The following is a 21369-nucleotide window of genomic DNA, read 5'->3' on the forward strand; positions in this document are numbered from 1 at the left end:
ATCGGGGGATTAGTCGATGCGCGAAAGCTGGCCCGGAAACCCTCATTAGGGAAGTTCCCTTTCCAAAAAAAAAATAACATCCTTATTTAGTACAAATATATTACATGATGTTGATAGTAAGAATGGATAATGACTTAAAAAGGTAATATATTTTCCGATTTGTATACATTTGGTGATTAAGTTTTTTTCGTCCACATTTACCCCTTTAACTTGTTAAACTTTACACATTCAGTCCTTATGAACGGTTACTCCAGGTTAGCGGGGAAAAATGACTTAATATGGTAATATATTTCTCATTTTGTACACATTTAGTCCTTAATATTTTTGTACATATTTAGTCCTTAATATTTTTTTTGTTTCAAAATAAGTCTTTTTTGTTTTTGTACTCATTCAATACTTATGAATGATTTCTTTAGGTTTTTCTCACGACATCTTACATGGGACAATCATTGATGAGGCATTTGGGGTTGTTGATGCTTATGTCCATCGCGATCTCGATTGCTTTGTTGCGTAGGTCATGTGGTTTGGCTTAGGTCTTGTGTTCTGAACGTCGTAACTTCTTCATACGATATCAGATTTTAACGATCTTTATATCCACGTGTTCGTTTTTTTAGTCTACTACAACTTTCGTTAAGATTACTCGCGTTAAAATGTAATACTCCCTCCATCCCAAAATTATTGTCCACAGACAAAACACACAGATTAAGAAAACATTAATTGCCACTAACTTTATACAATAAAATGACAGTTTTGTCCTTACTTTGCATTTAATGTTCCATTAAATGCTTAGTTGGTTAAGTAATAATGAGGGGATATTTTGGTAAAAATGTTATTTATTTTTAGAAGTGGACTATTATTTTAGGACAAACCAAAAAGGAAAGATGGACTATAATTTTGGGACGGAGGGAGTATATTTTTACTTACGATTTTATACAAAAAAACATCCATACATGCATTCATAAAAAAACGTATGAATATAAAGACCGTAAGTAAAAATATATTACTTTTTAACGAGAGTAATCTAAACGAAAGTTGTAGTAGACTAATATATGAATGCGTGGATATAAAGATCGTTAAAATCCGAGATCATATGAAGAAGTTATGACGTTCAGGACACATGACCTAAGCAACCAAGTAGTCGAGATAGTGATGGACACAACCATCAAAAGCCCCAAACACCTCATTAATGAATGTCCCACGTAAGATGTCGTGAGAAAAACCTAAAGAAATCATTCATAAGTACTGGATGAGTATAAAAACAAAAATGACTTATTTTGCAACAAAAAATATTAAGGACTAAATGTGTACAAAAATATTAAGGACTAAATGTGTACAAAGTGAGAAATATATTACCCTATTAAGACATTTTTACCGGCTAACCTGGAGTAGTCGGTCATAAGGATTAAATGTGTATAGTTTATGTAACATTCCGTTTAAATTAAATAAAATAAGTAAATAAATAAGTATCCCTAGACCCCGAGATATAATTATATCATTTTCTTATGTTATTTTATTGTAGCCCTAAATTCGTAATAATTCAACAAGGCATTGGTTTGGGAGCTAAATGTCATAATTTTTGGAATATTGGGGGTTAAATGTAATTTAGGAGTGATTTTGTAAAGATTTCTGAAGGCAGGGGGTGTTTGGTAATTATTGGACTTAAATTGAAAGGATTTTGGAATGTTGAGGGTTAAATGGTAACTTCTGGGACTTGAATTGTAATTAATTATTAAAGATAGGGGTTATTTGGTAAATAATGGATTTAAGTTGAAAAGAATTTGGAGGGAGGGGCTGGAAGTGTAATTATGAACTAAGATTTAAAAATTGACGGGCATAACCTGTCACCCTCCCAGTTGCCTCCACATATAAGGTAATAAACCCTAACCCTAATGGTAACCTCATCTCAGCCGCCACCTTATGCCTCCATCCCTCCAGCTGCCGCCACCGTTGTCGGAACCGGGAACCACCAGTCGAGTGCCGCTGTTTTGTTGCCCGCGAAACCAAGGACTGCGAAGCCGACGTCCACCCGGTGGGCAGTGAAAGATCGAGCTATCTTGGCCATTTGCGGTTGTTTCCGGTGACGGATAACCGCCACCTCCCCACCGTAACCACTCATTCTTCCTCTTCTGTCCCGTCGTCAGTCGCACCACTGGTACCGCCAAGCGTTTACGCCGCCACCGACATTAGCGCTGCTGTTGCCCGCCATTCCGAGTTGCTGCCGTCGCCGTACGCCACCATGTGGGTGGTTGTGTTTATATTCCAAGCAAGATGTGTGTGTGTGTGTTTCTGCTGCTAGAGTGCATGTTGTGGGTGTATTGTGCTTGACCGAACCTCACAAGAGAAGCCATCACCACCACCGTGAGGTGGTGGCTATCGACTCCGACCACCGCCTGCCGCCACGAGGGTGGTTATGTGTGTGCGTGTGTTTTATTGTGTATGTGTTTCTTTTGGATATTATGTTGTATAATCATATTTTGTGGCCGGAAAAATCAAGGAAACCCGTCACCACCACCGTGAGGTGGTGGCTGCCACCTCACACCGCCATTCAGCCGCCACATCGGGTGGCTATGTGAACTTGTGAGTGATTGGACTATTATTTGGGATGCTTTTGATGTGCTTTGGTCTAGGATCATAACCACCACCAGCACGAGGTGGTGGCTGCCGCCATGAGCCGCCGTTGACCACCACTACCCGAGGTGGTAGTGGGTGGTGCCCGACTTAATTAACATTAATTAACCTAAAAATTTAACCATTTGACTAATTGGCACGCGATTGGGTTGGAAACCCTAATTAGGGTTTAGAAAACCCTAATTTTTGATATGCTAGTTTTGGAATTGTCGGGACCCGCATTCTGGACCATTGGATTGGACTTATGAATTAAGCCCGACCACATTGTGTGATTGACCTAGTAGAATGATGGACTTAATGGATTAAGTCCTTAATGGGTTTAGTGTTTTTAATTAACCCTAATCGTCATTTTATGTGAAAACCCTAATTGTGTTGGGTTTTGAGTTGGGCCTTTTTGTTGGGCTTAGATGTTTGGATTCTTGTTGGGCCATATAATAACAAGTATATGGACTAGGAAATTTGGATGGGCTTTAGGGTAAGGCCCATGTGAGGGGTTTGGGCCCAATTTGGAAGATTAGGTCATATGTTGGGCCTTGGTTCATTGTTTGGCTTTTGGGCCTTCAGAGTGTGAATTTGGGCCTTAGGCTTGAATCAAGCTAGGATGGGGGTAAAGTAGTCTTTTACCCCAAGCATGGACTTATGGTTATGTATTGGAACCCAATTATTAATTGGGTGTTGTTTGATGTTGACAGTTCGGGAACCTGTCATCCAGCAGCTAGAGTTTTATCCGCGGGACTTGAGCAGTGCGAGGTGAGTTACCTTCCCGGTATAAGTAGGTCGAAGGCACCAATGTCGGCCCACTAGTAGTTGTTTACAGTATAGATGATTGTCTTTGTGATAATTGTTTGGTATGCCACTATCTGTTGAGATTTATGTGTTTGTATGCTATGTTATTACGTGGTAGTGGTAGGGGATGAAATAGTCCCCGTAACCGGTCGAAAGGACCGAAGGGGTAGGCCAGCACCCAGATATGCTAGGCAGTATGTGATGTATGTGTTTATATGATAGGATATTATGTAGTACTGGTATGGGGTGAAATAGTCCCCATAACCGGTTGAAAGAGACCGAAGGGGTAGGCCATCACCCAGATATGTTAGGCGGTTACCGGTTGAAAGAGACCGAAGGGGTAGGCCAACACCCTGATATGCTAGGCAGTTACCGGTTGAAGGAGACCGAAGGGGTAAGCCAACACCCGGATATGTTAGGCAGTATGTTTATTGTATGGTATGTGGTATGATGGGGGAACTCACTAAGCTTCGTGCTTACGGTTTTTAGTTTTGGTTTCAGGTACTTTTTCTTCGAAAGGAAAGGAGCCGGCATGATCGCAGCGCATCACACTATGTTTTTCGCACATGAGATCTTTGGGAGATATACTTTGATGCTGTTTTCTTATGACATGTTTTGACTATTGACATATGGGTTTTGATATGGGATGATACTATGGATGTTTTCAAACTATTGGTTTTATTATCACTTAATTAAAAATAAAATTTTTGGTTTTAAATTTTGGGATGTTACAGTTTAACAAGTTGAATGGGTAAATGTGAACGAAAAAAAACACAGTGACCAAATGTGTACAAATCGAAAAATATATTACCCTTTTAAGTCATTATCCCTAGTAAGAACTTAAAATTTTGTGAGTTAATACCACAATAAATACTGTAAAAGTTTATAATGTTTAAATAAAAAGTAATATTAATATAAACAAATACTATATACTCCCTCTGACCCATATTTATTGTCCACTTTTGATTTTTGAAGTTTTTATTTTTCAACTTTGATCTTAAATATTTTTATTTGTGTTATAAATTACTTGATGAAACTTATAACAATGAAAATACATTTAAAACACAATTCATTCATATATTTTACATCAAGTATTATATATCAAAAACAAAAATATTTAAGGTCAAAGTTGAAGAATAAAGAGTTCAAAAGTTAAAAGTGGACAATAAATATGGGACGGAGGTGGTAAAAATTTATGTAAAGAACCAAAAACGTAACTCTAAAATATAATAAGGGACCAAAATCGCAACTTATAAAATACAAATAACTTAACTTTAAAATTTTGAAGGATGAAAACTTTTAGATCGGAATTTTTTAGGGTGAAAAAGTGTATATGTAAAAGTTTGCTACGATGCACAATCTTTATTTTCAAAGATATTTTTATTTTGCATCTTCTATTATATTCTGAAAAATTTGCAATGTGATTTGGTTAAGCCATTTTTGGTCTAAAAATGGAATAATGTCTTAAAAAGGTAATATACTTTTTGATTTTCCACATTTGACCATTTAACTTGTTTTTATGTCCACATTCAGTCCTTATAAGTGACTACTCCATGTTAAGCCGGAAAAATAACTTAATGGGGTAATATATTTTTCTCATTTTGTACACATTTAGTCCTTAATGTTTGTAACATCCATAAAATCTTGCCAATTTAAAACTTTTTAAAACATTCAAAAACCAATAGTTATTACAAATTGTTTTCAAAATAGTTTCATGTCAGAGTATCCTAGAAATCAAATCATAAAAATATGAGGGGGTGCACGATCACGCCTTCGCCTTCCCGCGATCATCTGAAGTACCTGAAACAAAATCAACAACTGTAAGCCCGAAGCTTAGTGAGTCCCCCCCCCCCCAAATACCAATGCATACAAACCATAGCAATATCATACAAACAACATGCATATATAGAGTCTACGGTACGACTGGTCCGCCCTCACCGAGCCTTCAGTCTACCTGGTCCACTCTCAGAGTCTAAAGTATGACTGGATCGCCCTCACCGGGCCTTCAGTCTATCTGGTCCACTCTCAGAACCTTCAGCATGTCTGGTCCGTCCTAAAGGGCCTTCAGCTCATCTGGACCGTTCTCCGGGCCTTCGGCCTGACTAGTACGCCCTACCGGGTTTGCAGTCTATCTGAGTCGCCCTGGGTATGTTAGCCTAGAGCACAAATCAGGACCGCCTCAACCCACCTCTAATCATACAAATAACACATAATATCATACGCTAGCTAGCATGTACAGATAATCATACAGATCTAACATATCACTAATCATAACATCATCCTATATACCAGGATACTGATCTAACAGATCACTAAACATAACATCATCTTATAACCAGGATACAGATCTAACAGATCACTAACATAACATCATCCTATAACCAATATACAATCTAAAAGGGTCGGCCTTGGTGCATTAGACCCTGTTGATATAGTGAGAAGAACTCACCTCACAAGTAGTGCAGAACTGGACTGAAAGTCTCCGGCCGTTGTCTCACCGAAAATCCCAAACTATCCAAAATAACGAATACTAAGTCAACAATTGGTATATCAATCTTGACCAAGGGTCCCACATAGGGTAATTGTCCATTATTGCCTTTTCTTTAATTTGGGCCAGGGCCCAATACCAAATCCACGATCTAAAAGTCTATATATCCAAAGCCCATTAATGGCCCAATTTTCCCAATTGGGCCCAACTCCCTAATTGGGCCTTATTTTAAGATTCATTACCAAAACTGGCCCAAAACACAATTATTCAGAAAGTTAGCAAGGCCCAAGTCCAACTGGTCCAAAGGCGGCCCAATCCCGAAGCCCAATTTGTCAAAAGCCCAAAACAGAGGGCATACGCAGGGCGTACTCCTCTGGTACGTTGGGTGTACTCCGCCTTGCGTTGACCACCATCGGGGTGGTTGAACCAGTACGCTGGGCGTACAGAACTTATGTGGGGCGTACGCAAGTTTTACCAAAACTCTAATAAGTGCTTAATGGCTTAAGCACTTAAGCCCAAATTCCAGATCCATCGACCAAATGTGTCCTAGAACCATAAAGTCTCGAACTTTAAGACTTTGGACGTCCAGAAAGCTCTTAATACATGGTCTTAACCCATTAAGACATTGCTACTACATGCATGGGACACTTTAAGCCATTGGTACATCATTTTTATCACTTAGGACCCTTTCTAGGGTCTGAAAGGACAACTTATTTCGTTCAAATCATAACATGCACCAACTTGGGACTTTTGGGACAAGAAATGGTTTCATAAAGCTAATATGGCAAGATCTACATCATAAAAGCATAAGGGTTGGAGCTTTTTTACCTCCTGGAGCTTCTAGAGCACAAAGTAACCTCCGATCTACAAGCTTGTCTTCCTTCTCCAACTTCTTAATGCGAAACCTTCTTCTCCAATTAATCAAAACACACACTTTTAGCTCACACACTCAAGAAAGGGGTTAGGGTTTGGGGAAAACGGCTCAAAGTTATGGAGGCTGAGATGATGAAGGGTTTTGAGCTCATAAGGATGTTTATATAGCACCCAAACCCTAAATATTAGGGTTTCCATCTGTCGTGAGTACGCCCAGCATACACAAGTGTACGCTCAGTGTACCTTATGTATGCTTAGCGTGCTCTTCTTGGTCTCAAGTTGCAACTTTAACCCTTAGGCTTCTCATGGCTTGACTCTTCCAACCCCAGGGACTACAAATGACAAAATAATAATAAAAGAGAGGATTCAGAAATACTTGAAAATCTCAGTATGTTACAACGTTTTTGTACATATTTAGTCCTTATGATCGGTTTCTTCAGATTTTGCTCACAACGTCATATGTGAGACAATCATTAATGAGGTGCTCTCATACGTGGCTCGTCCTTCACTTATATCAGTAACCTAATTCACAATTCGGTCAAATAATGTTGGTGCCCTAGTTTTCTCCAAGCAGATGATGTCTTCGTCTTCGGTTTCATCTATTTCCATAGCAGACAACGAGATTATTTGTCTTGGAAGTGCAAATTCGAGTTAGGAGGAAGAAATCACAAAGAATTTTGTTGTCTGCTATAGAGATAGATGAAAATTTTTGTCAGGGTATTCTTTTGTCTTGGAAGGGCAAATTATTTTAGCATCTTACTTAATTCTTTTGTCTTGAAGGTGCAAATTCGAGTTAGAAGGAAACAATCACAAAAGTTCTTGTTGTTTGTTATAGAGAGATAAAACCAAAGCCGAAGACATCTTCTCTTTGGAGAAAACTAGGGCACCAACATTATTTGATCGATTCATGAATTAGGTTACTGATATAAATGAAGGACGAGCAATGTATGAGAACACCTCATTAATGATTGTCTCATATATGATGCCGTGAGCAAAATCTGAAGAAACTGATCATAAAGACTAAATGTGTGCAAAAACATCAAGGATTAAATGTGTACAAACTGAAAAATATAGTACTCTATTAAATCATTTTTCCGGCTTAACCTGGAATAGCCGGTTATAAGGACTGAATGAGGACAAAAAAACAAGTTCAATGGTCAAATGTGGACCAAAAAACACTCGATGACAAAATGTGTACAGATCAAAAAATATATTACCCTTTTAAGTTATTATCCCAAAAAAACCTAATGAATAATGATTTGTTAAGATTTTAAGATCTTACAAGCAAAAGCGTTCATAGGACCGTCTCTGAAGCAAAATATGTATTTTTTTTTGTTAGAATCTTGACTAGAATTATAACATGTTATCTTGATTTGATCATATACTTTTAGTCTTTATTATGTCATCAAATTTTTTGGTCTTTTAAATCCTATGAAATTTATCCATTATGCTTGAGAATCCAATGTTTGGCTTAAAAAAGTTGTTCCTTTAACTTGAAATCGAGCCTAAAAATTTTATCTATTCAACTTGAAATTAAGCCGTGCAAGTCATAAGAAGCTTCATAGAGCATCACAACTCCATTCATTCAATTAGCCTAATCATTGCAACAAGTAAGTTTGTATCTTTATAATCTTGTGTTTTTGTATGTACATGATCATATGAAAATCTTATTTCTTTTTTTAATATTTTCTTCATAATTATGTAGTTTTGTATCTATAATAATTTTTATTACTGCTTAAGAAGTTGAAATCGATTTCAACGTTAATATCTCAATCAACATCACATTGTAATAGAACTATACACACTATATACCGTGATCAAATTTGAATAATAGTTCATTTTAGAAGAATTTTATCCCTATCAAATTTTATTGTAATAACATGATTATATATAATATTCTGATGTTGATAGTTTTGGTTCAAAAAAATGATTCTCATTTTAATAAAATAAATTTTCCAATAAGTAAAATAATTATTTATGAAATTTTAAATAATCAACCAAATAAATATTAATATTTTAATCGGACTTGTCTTATGTTTTATCGTCACATGAGAATCACTATTTTTAACATGTGTTTTAATGCCTCTGCAGTGTGGTATCCATACTTTAGGCGAGGCTTTCACAAAAAAACATGACTGATAGAGGACTTTGGTATGGCCCATTTAGAAAAAAAAAAGTGTCACAAATAATAGAGAAAAAGTATTTACATTCTAAATTTTAATTATGAAAACATCAAACTCGTTTTTCCTTGAATGGTTTAGTCGAACTGGATTATTAGGCTGGAGGGAGTGGTGCAACAGAAACCGCACTTTCTTCACTGTCACGTAAGTGTTATGTTAGCTTTTACCACAAATGTATGGTTCCTTGCCACACCTAGGGATGAGCAGCGGAACTGGGTACCCGTTTTCGAAACTTAAACCACCTCGGAACCGCTGGTTCCAAAGTCGGATCTGCCTTAAGCAGTATCAGTTCCGATTATTATTTTTACGGTACCGCTACCCGCTGGGTACCCGCCGAAACCGGTATATATATATATATATATATATATATATATATATATATATATATATATATATATATATATATATTGTAACACCCTGTTTCGGATCGTTCTATGATTTTGGGCTCGTGGACCCTAATTCGGATATGTGAAGGATTTGGGGCTTTAAGGAAACAAGGTTTGGACTTTAATGAAAGATGTTATTGTTGGTAAGGAGGTATAACCCTTAAATCGTATATTGGAACCAAGGGGGAAATAGGGAAATCTACGTGTCAGGCCACTTGTAAGGGTTAAGGTTTTATGTTCGATCGGTGGTGAGCCAAAAGTAACAAGATAGAGTTGTAGAACCTTCAAGACCTTTATGTGGATATAAAGAATGTCAAAAATGGAGTTGGAACGAAGAAGTTACGACTGTTTAAAGTTGAACTGGAGTTGGGAGTGGTTGTACGCAGGGCGTACCTCAATAAAAGAAACGGGGACCCTCTTGAGTACGTTGGGCATACAAGAGAAGTACACAGGGTGTACTCACTCAGATCTAAAACCCTAATTTTTAGGGTTTGAGCCCTATTTAAGATCCTTAACTTCTGGGAAACCTCTCTATACTCAGCCTCCACCTCTCCGAAGCATCATCTCGAAACCCTAGCCCTATTTGTGAAGATCTTGAGCTGCTTGAGTGTTTTTGGTGCATCTTGAAGAAGAAGAAGTCTCTTATGAAGGATTGATGTGGCTCAAGCTTGAATAACCTATATGATTCTCTTGGGCATCTGAGCTGAACATGGGGATTTGGTAACTTCTGGACTCTACCTAACGCTTAAAAGGAAAATCCAACCATTCCTCGATAACCACTTTGAGAAAAATATAATCCTATGGGTATTCTTTTAGAAGAATCCCTTCTTCTTTTACCCGATGCATATGTATAACTAAGGGTAAAGGAGGATATGGCTATCTTTGTCAAAATACTAATAACAATGATAGTTGCTAAATCTAATACCCCTCTTGTTTCTCTCTAGACCAATCGACTTGTCGTCTTCCCACTGATCCTCTCGTAATGGTCATCTCAACCGTTTCTGGAACACCCGGATGGTAACGTACGGAAGACAATCGCATGTGTCTTTTTATACTCTCTATAATGAACGCCACTTTCCTAATCTATCGAGCGAGAATCTATTGGTCTGAACCTATTTACCGATCGATGTGCCTGAATTTGCGCATGTTCTTTTATCCTTTGATGTAACTTCAGTCCCAACTTTTGAGTCGTAGACTCAACTTCCAATGAGCACACACGTTCCTTCCTAACTCGTCTTATGAAGTGGTATCTATCTTATCTACAGTAATTAACTTAGCGATCATAACCTAATGATATGTGTATTTTTATACACACACACACACACACACACACACATATATATATATATATATATATATATATATATATATATATATATATATATATATATATCATATCTTAGTATTTTAGCCTTTATTACTCTTATTTAGAACTTAAAGGTACTTATAACGTTTAAATTTATATTTTATAGGAATAATGTTGCTAGAGCCGAAAAGATTTAAAGGAAGATGGAAGTTGGGCTTAGAAGGCTAAAGGATGTATATGGCTGAAGGCAGCCCACTACGCCCCACGTAGTGGGGCTTACGCCAAGCGTACTCAGGAGATGAAGACTACGCCCTGCGTAGATAGAATTACGCCCAACGTACTGGGAAGGTGTCCGGAATTCCTAATCACGATGAGTTTCTTGGTACGCCCCGCGTACACCTACTTACACCCAACGTACGTAAGTCGGTTCTAATGTTTATAAAAAGCGATTTTCGGCCAACCAGAAAAGAGAACTCGACTATCATTGATCCTTAGTCGATAAGTAACTTATATTTGGCCGTTTTGAGGGTCTAGAAGGCGTCTGGGTGCCATTAAGCTGACAAAAGCAAAGATCTAAGGGATTAGAGAGCGGATTCGTGTCGGTAATCATGTGGTTTGTTAACGTGACCATGTTTAGCATTCCATTGTGATGCCACTATGTGTTACTTTCTGATTTGGGTGTTAAAACCCTTTGTTTTGTGTTTATGATTAGATGAAACCTTGATTTATGGATTAATTGCTATTTGGATTGTTTTATTCGTGTTTAATTTATCTTGTTAAGCTTGAAAAAGACCCTTATGTGTTAATGATAATTATTTTCTGTTAATAACACTACTACAAAAACAGCCTTTTACGACACGCAATGCGTGTCGTAAAACGCTCAGACGACACGCAAATGCATGTCAAGGAAGGCCCTGTCATAACGAAAAACGACATGTTTTTGCGCGTCGTCTATTTACGACATGCATTTATGACGCGCATTTACGACACGCATTTACGACGTGCATTTACAATACGCATTGCGTGTCAAGGAAGGCCCTGTCATAAAAGAAGATGACACGCATTTGTGTGTCGTAACCTTACGACGCGCGTTTAGGACACGCATTGCGTATCATTAAAGTCCATGTCATAAATGAAGATGACACGCATTTGCGTGTCATAAACTTCAGCAACCATTTACGAAGTTTATTTCACTAATATGTCAAATACAAATAATTATTCCAATAATACAAAATAAAATACCATAAATAACAAAGATAATTCATTTCACTAATATGTCAAATACAAATAATTATTCCAATATTGAGTAAATGTAATAAAAAATGAACTCAAGAGAAGCAGAATTTATATACAGTTGCATTATCTAGCTTACTATGTGCCAACAACTCTCTGTGTGTTTGCTTGAGTCTCGTTTCCTCCAAAGCTTCTAGCCATGCCAAAGTATGATATCTTAGGGTTTATGTCCAAATCAAGTAAAACATTGCTAGCTTTAAGATCTCTATGGATGATTCTTAATCGTGAATCTTGATGCAGATAAAGAAGTCCTCGAGCAATTCCTTTGATAATGTTAAAATGCGTTGTACGTCTAATCAAGTTGAGAACTTCGTGTCTTATCTGCCCAACATGAAGATGTAGTCATATTCAGTTTCGGTGAATGCTTAGTTCGTAAGCGTTAAATTAATGGCAATTAAGTGATTCTGACCAAATAAACACAAGTCTAAGCTTCTGTTTGGCATGTACTCATAACAACTTTTAATCTCCCTATATGCTACATCCGAGGAGTTTAACAAGATTTCGGTGCTGAAGTTTTGGAGACTGGGCCTTTTCTGGGTTTTTTTTGGACCGGGCGGGCTTTATCCAAAGGCCTCTTATTTTTTTAGTTTTTTACAATAAAATTGATAAGAAACAGAAACAATACATGTGTTATGGATGTAAAGCACTCCAAAAGTGGGAAAAGATCTTTGTCTGAGTTTGAAAGCTGCTGCCATTTTGCAACCAATGGTGGCATCAAAATTTCAAGGTATTTAGGCTGCAAATCACAATCATGTTTACCATGTAAATGAAATTAGATGAGAAAATTTAACAAAATATAGCCAACAATTGAAATCCACTTTGATACAATTATTAAAAGTACCTCTCTTTCCAACTCAGAGAGTTCTTTCTTTAGTTTTTTAAGAGTGTCAGCGCGAAGAGATTTGATGTCTGTTCTCCATTCTTCCTGATAAGATAAATTGAGAAGCATTTTTCAAAAAACACCATTTTCTTAATTATTAGAACACGTTAGGAAAGCTTTATACTCTTTGATGTAAGAAGCTAAGTAAACTTATAAAACACACGTGTGGCATACCTATGTTAAGTATCCTGCTTCTTAGCATTCATTTTCTAGGAATATGTTTAACTATCAATAACTGAATTACCTTAAAAGATTCAATTTCGTTAAAAAAATAGAAAAAAGAAACACACCTTGGCCTCGATACATGTGATGCATTAATCCCAAGATATCATGTGATGCTTTAAGAGGTAATGGTTTCATTGTAAAAGTGTAAAATATGGATAAAGAATGTGCTTACCACAATTAAATTAAAAAAAAACAAATATAATGAAGAAAAACTACCCGTAGTTGCCTTAAGGTGTCAAGCCAAGAAAAACTACTTGTACCAGAGGTCTTAGACGAGCATGTTTTTGGGTGTGACAGAGGGTTGCTAGCTGTCACAGACTGTGAAGTTGAACCCAATCTTGTATCCTTTCTTCCTGTGGTCTATCTGCATAACATCATTGACAAGAAGAGTACTTCCAGTGTTATGTTAAAATTGCAATAAAGTAAGTCAAAATTAATATATTATAGCTTTAAAAAAAAGTCAAACTCAATTTTTAAGAAGCTCAACTCTGTTAGACTTAGACCATCTGCAAGAGTTTGAGGCATCCACTGGAATTTGCAGCAAAGTACACAAAGGGGTGGAAATATTCCTCAGATCATAACATTAAGTTCTATAATCAGCAGACCTAAAACACAACAAATGTAACGCCCGTAGATCCGAGCTAGTCAATTTAGAGACAATGAACATCAAAAATGAGTTTTTAATGGAAGATTATTTAGAAGGAATAATCTTAACCAAGTAGTATTATATGTTACAAGGGTTCTGTACATATAAAGAATGCCGAAATCCGAGTTATAACGAAGAAGTCATGGCGCGTCGAAGTTTTACGGAAAAACCGGCACGACACCGGGAAGCGTAAATAGTGAATTTACGATAGAACTACTTTTAGCCTTAGCGATCTAAACGAAAGTCATAGAAAACGTTAAACCGAGAGCTTCCATAAAAAGAACGCCCAAATCTGACTTCGTATGAGGAAGTTATGATTTTTCGAAGTTTCGGCTTAGCGGTGTACAGCCCGATGTTCGAATATTATATCGAGCAGTTTTTAGCCGACACAACCTAAACGAGAATCGAAGATCTTGTTAATAGTAGCGTAACGATAAAAAGAAAGACGAAAACGGACTTCGGATGAAGAAGTTATGAATTTTTAACGGACCAATCCTGTCCCGGCTTGTTAAAAGTATAAATTTAAAATAAACTCAAAATTAGCCGACGGAGTCTAAATGAACGTTATAGAGTACGTTCCCGCCTACGCGTGGATATAAAGAACGTCGAAAACGGAGCTCGTATAAGGAAGATACGAATTTTTGAAGTTGGAACTCAAATTTGCGTAGCCTGTTGCGAGATTAATGACGTGGCAGCATCAAGGTCGTTCATCGCTGATCAGGCCTCGCACCAGATGAAGACACGTGCGAGCCAACGTACCTCGGTCTTATCCGGGTCCGATGCAAGTGCGAGCCAACTGTGTGAAGCTGGCAACCTTATCAGAGTTACGCCCAGCGTAACCGAAGGCTACGCCCAGCGTAGTCCGAAGTTCCAACACTATAAATAGAGGGCCGAGGCTGCCATTCTCTTCACCCCAAAATCCACTCTCTCTCTAACTTCTTTCTCTCTCTAAAGGTTCCTAAACCCCTCCTAAGCCTAGGTAAGCCCCCTAGCACCCGAAGGAAGCCCCGAAGCTCCCGGAGTCCCGAAATAATAATAATAATAATAATAGCTTTTAAATAAGTGAGCTACGCCTATGAAATTTTTAATATAGCTTTTAAATAATTATAGTAATGTTATTAGGTCCTTAAAATAATTATTTGGGCTATTATTATGAGTTATATAGGGTGTTGTTTAACACTTATATAATAATAATAATAGCTAGACTATTAATTAATCGCGGTTAACGTTAGATTAAACCCTAGTGGTATTGATACTAGGTTTTGTCAAGGGAAAACTTATTTTGAGATAACGAAGCGTTGTCCGAGTTCCGAATCACCACCTTAACAGGTGAGTGCATAGTTACTTTCATCTTACACATAGATATGAAGTAATTTATATAAATTACGTGCTATGTGTGCATATTGTCTGTATACTTGCTATCTATGCTGGATGAATGATTTTATACATGTTTTAAATGATTTAAACTGTATACGTATTTTATATCTACAAATATGTTGGGTGAAACATGGGTAGATGAATGATGAGGGATGAAAGATGATGTGAGTGAACATTGGCAGCTATAGACTTAGTGCCTAAATAATATCGACAGTTATGAACTTAGTACCTGATACATAAACACTGGTAGCTATGGACTTAGTACCTGATAGATAAACGTTGGTAGCTATGGACTTAGTGCCTGATGGATAAACGTTGGTAGCTATGGACTTAGTACCTGATAAACGTTGGTAGCTATGGACTTAGTACCTATTAGATGAACACTGGTAGCTATGGATTTAGTACCCGATGAATGAACTTTAGTAGCTATGGAATTAGTGCTTTACGAACGAGCATTGGCAGCTATGGACTTAGTGCCTGTCTTATAACCCTGGAAGCAAGGGAATTCGGAATGAACGAATAGATGACTCTTAGGGTAGACCCTTGAGAGTAAGGAAGATAATGGGGATAGGTAATTGGGTTGATTGTTTGATGTTTAAACATAATAATTATATTATTGTGGGTTGAAAACCCTATGTACTCACCAGGTTTCCCAACCTGACCCACTCAAGCTTATTTGTATCTCAGGTGTTGATATGAAGTTACATAGCACTGAGAGATTAAAAAGATGTAGATCACTAGTGTAAATGAATGTAAGTTCTGTTTATGCTTATGTTTATGTATTGACGATGACATCCCAAAGGTTTTAAAATGAATAAAAAATACATTTCTTTGGAAATGCTTTGATAACGTATTTATCATGTTTTTCTGGGAATAAATTCCGCAACATTTTTATTAAAAGAAGTACTCTGATTTTTATAAAGCATAAACAAAATCGGTCTTTCTGGCCGTGAAAATGGGGATGTCACAATAAATGACTGGAATAAGGCGAAAATTGGACAGAACACATATATGTTGCACTTCTGATTATGGTCAAGCTCTTCTCTTACATATATATCAAAAACCACAATCATTTATATATATAAAGATATATAATTAACTAAAAGGGTAAAAGGGTAAAAGGGTAAAAAGGGGTATACCTCATTAATGCTACATAATTTCACAGTACAGTCACCACTTCCACTGGCTAACTTCATAGGATCTACTTGAGAAAAGTCAACAGACCATGTCCACCTTTCATGCTCCATATGATGATAAACTGCTTCACCAATTCCAGCGTCCCATATCTGTATTTATTTATTTATTAACATATGCACTAACTTTATAAAAGAATTGTGTAAATTTACTAAATTATACCTTGACTATGTCATCATAGTCTGTTGAAGCAAGATAGTTTCTGATATAGTTGGTATCAGAGCATTAGTTTAAGCGAACTAGGAATTTGTAGGAAATTTCTAGACTTAAACTTAGAATGTTAAGCGATGATTGTGAGATGAGTGTCTTCTATATTTTAGACACGAGCACTAGTATATTTTAGGAAAGATGCCTAAAATGTTGTTATGTGCTAAATGTTATATGTTTGCCATATATGATATTATTTGTTCGGATCTATGGTCTGTTGCCGACCAGATCTGGAAACCTTATGTGTTTAGGATTCTAAGCGTACGAATACGGTATTAGAACTAGCATGTAAACATTTCGGAGTGATAAGGAGATTTATATGTCTATCATACATAAAGCTTTCTTGTCTTAAATTCTCGCCCGGTACACCAAACGTTTGTTTGGGTGTACAAAACGTTATGGTGAAGACTCGTAGAGAATTGAGTAAATGGAGGAAATGAAAGGCTTATGATAGTGAATGACACCTATTGGAAGATATCGTAAGAGTGATATCTTGCCTTTAGAATATGTCTGATAAAATAGTGGAACGTTTAGAGGAGTATGGTACGTCTGAAGTACACCTTCGATTGGCAGGATGATGGAACGATTGGTGTAATTCTTGAAGTTGTCCTATCGTCTGGAATTTCCATCACCAACCGAGACGAAGTAGAATTGATGATTGAAGATACGCATGGAAGAAGTCCTAGTAGAGTCTAGGAAATTTTCTATGATTATTTGGACACATTCGTATGTGTTAAATTGTTTTGTGATTTTAGAGCTTGGGGACTGGGAGACAATACTTGGGACGAGTATGAGTAGGTGTGAATGGTAGTATAGGCCTATACTACCGGAAGCACAAGACTCACACTTGGATTAGGGAAAGTCACAAGGTTACCAAGGAGCTAGTAATTGACTTCGTTTTATTCGAGTATGTCGTTACCATTGTTTCGGTAATGACTAAGAATATTGTTGTTATTCCGACCCTAGCGGTCATATCAAATTGAGTCCGACTAAGACGAGTATGTTAAATGGTTCAGAGAACCAAGTCCGATGTAGCATCTGACTTAAGCTAGAAACTTGAAGTGAAAGACAATCAAAGCGATCAGTAGAGGTATCGCGATAGTTGCTTGTAGCTAGGAATGCTACCTTTTAAGATGTGATTATATCACATTAGAACATGAAGGAAGGTATAGTCTGTTCTGGAATTTAACTCTAAGAGACTGAGTCTAAGCGTTGCAACCTACGATGATAGGTCATTAGAATATGACACATCGATCCATTGTAGTAAAAAAAGAACTTATCTTAAGAAGAAGAAGGAGTCTCCAGTAAGGATCGAGATTGTGACTTGAAGGCCATAATTTGGAGTCTAACGGAGCAGGTTCAAGATCGAGCACCGCCTGCAGTCAAGGAGTCCAAGAGTTAAATACGCGTTCAAAGCAACATAGAAGTTACGGTTATTACCTAGGATGAAGAGATAACGTAAGGAGTCATTATACAACCCTGTCTCGTTGATGATTCCGGGACGTAATCATCCTAAGGGGGAGATAATTGTAACGCCCGTAGATCCGGGCTATCAATTTAGAGACAATGAGCATCAAAAATGAGTTTTTGATGGAAGATTATTTAGAAGGAATAATCTTAACCAAGTAGTAGTATATGTTACAAGGGTTCCGTACATATAAAGAACGCCGAAATCCGAGTTATAATGAATAAGTGATGGCCCGTCGAAGTTTTACGGTAAAACCGGCACGACACCGGGAAGCGTAAATAGTGAATTTACGATAGAGCGACTTTTAGCCTTAGCGATCTAAACGAAAGTCGTAGAAAACGTTAAACCGAGAGCGCCCATAAAAAGAACGCCCAAATCTGACTTCGTATGAGGAAGTTATGATTTTTCGAAGTTTCGGCTTAGCGGTGTACAGCCCGATGTTCGAATATTAGATCGAGCACTTTTTAGCCGACACAACCTAAACGAGAATCGAAGATCTTGTTAATAGTAGCGTAACGATAAAAAAAAGACGAAAACGGACTTCGGATGAAGAAGTTATTAATTTTTAACGGACCAATCATGTCCCGGCCTGTTAAAAATATAAATTTAAAATAAAGTCAAAATTAGCCGACGGAGTCTAAATGAAAGTTATAGAGTAAGTTCCCGCCTACGCGTGGATATAAAGAACGTCGAAAATGGAGCTCGTATAAGGAAGATACAAATTTTTGAAGTTGGAACTCAATTTTGTGAAGCCTGTTGCGAGATTAATGACGTGGCAGCATCAGGGTCGTTCATCGCTGATCAGGCCTCGCACCAGATGAAGACACGTCGCCTTCGCTCTACGCCCCACGTCCGAGGTTGGGTACGCCCAGCGTACCTCGGTCTTATCCGGGTCCGATGCAAGTGCGAGCCAGCTGTGCGAAGCTGGCAACCTTATCCGAGTTACGCCCAACGTAACCGAAGGCTACGTCCAGCGTAGTCCGAAGTTCCAACACTATAAATAGAGGGCCGAGGCTGCCATTCTCTTCACCCCAAAATCCACTCTCTCTCTAACTTCTTTCTCTCTCTAAAGGTTCCTAAACCCCTCCTAAGCCTAGGTAAGCCCCCTAGCACCCGAAGGAAGCCCCGAAGCTCCCGGAGTCCCGAGAAAAAGGGTCTTTCGGTTCGGAAACGCTGCTCCAAGCGAAGCCCGGTTTTCTTTAAAATCCGCTGTAAGTGAGCTACGCCTATGAAATTTTTAATATAGCTTTTAAATAATTATAGTAATGTTATTAGGTCCTTAAAATAATTATTTGGGCTATTATTATGAGTTATATAGGGTGTTGTTTAACACTTATATAATAATAATAATAGCTAGACTATTAATTAGTCACGGTTAACGTTAGATTAAACCCTAGTGGTATTGATACTAGGTTTTGTCAAGGGAAAACTTATTTTGAGATAACGAAGCGCTGTCCGAGTTCCGAGTCACCACCTTAACAGGTGAGTGCATAGTTACTTTCATCTTACACATAGATATGAAGTATTTTATATAAATTACGTGTTATGTGTGCATATTGTCTGTATACTTGCTATCTATGCTCGATGAATGATTTTATACATGTTTTAAATGATTTAAACTGTATACGTATTTTATATCTACAAATATGTTGGGTGAAACATGGGTAGATGAATGATGAGGGATGAAAGATGATGTGAGTGAACATTGGCAGCTATAGACTTAGTGCCTAAATAATATCGGCAGTTATGAACTTAATACCTGATAGATAAACACTGGTAGCTATGGACTTAGTACCTGATAGATAAACGTTGGTAGCTATGGACTTAGTTCCTGATGGATAAACGTTGGTAGCTATGGACTTAGTACCTAATAAACGTTGGTAGCTATGGACTTAGTACCTATTAGATGAACACTGGTAGTTATGGAATTAGTGCCCGATGAATGAACTTTAGTAGCTATGGAATTAGTGCTTTACGAACGAGCATTGGCAGCTATGGAATTAGTGTCTGTCTTATAACCCTGGAAGAAAGGGACTTCGGAATGAACGAATAGATGACTCTTAGGGTAGACCCTTGAGAGTAAGGAAGATAATGGGGATAGGTAATTGGGTCGATTTTTTGATGTTTAAACATAATAATTATATTATTGTGGGTTGAAAACCCAATGTACTCACCAGGTTTCCCAACCTGACACACTCAAGCTTATTTGTATCTCAGGTGTCGATATGAAGTTACATAGCACTGAGAGATTAAATAGATATAGATCACTAGTGTAAATGAATGTAAGTTCTGTTTATGCTTATGTTTATGTATTGACGATGACATCCCAAAGGTTTTAAAATGAATAAAAAATACATTTCTTTGGAAATGTTTTGATAACGTATTTATCATGTTTTTCTGGGAATAAATTTCGCAACATTTGTATTAAAAGAAGTACTCTGATTTTTATAAAGCATAAACAAAATCGGTCTTTCTGGCCGTGAAAATGGGGATGTCACAATAAATGACTGGAATAAGGCGAAAATTAGACAGAACACATATATGTTGCACTTCTGATTATGGTCAAGCTCTTCTCTTACATATATATCAAAAACCACAATCATTTATATATATAAAGATATATAATTAACTAAAAGGGTAAAAGGGTAAAAAGGGGTATACCTCATTAATGCTACATAATTTCACAGTACAATCACCACTTCCACTGGCTAACTTCATAGGATCTACTTGAGAAAAGTCAACAGACCATGTCCACCTTTCATGCTCCATATGATGATAAACTGCTTCACCAATTCCAGCGTCCCATATCTGTATTTATTTATTTATTAACATATGTACTAACTTTATAAAATAATTGTGTAAATTTACTAAATTATACCTTGACTATGTCATCATAGTCTGTTGAAGCAAGATAGTTTCTGATATAGTTGTTCCATCAAATACAGCTAATCTTTGATTTTTAATAGATTTTTAACATCAACTAATCCCAAATGCTCTAAAATTGCGCAAAACCAAGAAATTTGCATTGATTTTTAACATCTCGCCAATTGGCTGATTCAAGAACAGATTAAGGTAACTCCAAGAACTGTGTAAATAATAATACTCAAATGCTAAAACCCCATCACACGATTCCTGCAACAAATCAAATCACACTCTGTAATGGAATGAATTAGTACATCTAAAATATATTGAATTAAAGCTAATAAGAAACATGAAAAAAGAGTGTCTTACATTCTTGAAATCAACAGGTCTCTTGTGCACAAACATAATTTAAGCATACTCAATACTAAATTCAAGATTAAACAACAAATTCCTTCGAGCCTCTGTTACCATATGGATTCTAAACTCCTTCACAAACCAAAGAAAGAGCCCAATTTGACCTTTTTAGTGTCACATGGATTAAGTTCTTATTAGCAAATTTTATGAAAAGTT

At 37.0% G+C, this 21369-nt stretch overlaps 1 protein-coding gene across 1 annotated transcript; it reads right to left on the bottom strand.

Annotated features, from left to right (window-relative positions):
* Positions 1 to 13171: 13171 nt before the first annotated feature.
* LOC145106624 (uncharacterized) lies at positions 13172 to 20888 on the bottom strand. Its single transcript, XM_079043583.1, has 4 exons — positions 20816 to 20888; positions 20599 to 20745; positions 16208 to 16354; positions 13172 to 13409 (listed from the first exon to the last, which is right to left on the bottom strand). The coding sequence occupies exons 2-4, from the start codon at positions 20704 to 20706 to the stop codon at positions 13350 to 13352; spliced, it is 315 nt and encodes a 104-aa protein (XP_078899709.1). The 5' UTR covers positions 20707 to 20745; positions 20816 to 20888; the 3' UTR covers positions 13172 to 13349.
* Positions 20889 to 21369: the final 481 nt, after the last annotated feature.

Source organism: Lactuca virosa, chromosome 1 (genome assembly GCF_052849685.1).
Source record: "Lactuca virosa cultivar CGN04683 chromosome 1, Lactuca_virosa_CGN04683_v6, whole genome shotgun sequence".
NCBI lineage: Eukaryota > Viridiplantae > Streptophyta > Magnoliopsida > Asterales > Asteraceae > Lactuca > Lactuca virosa.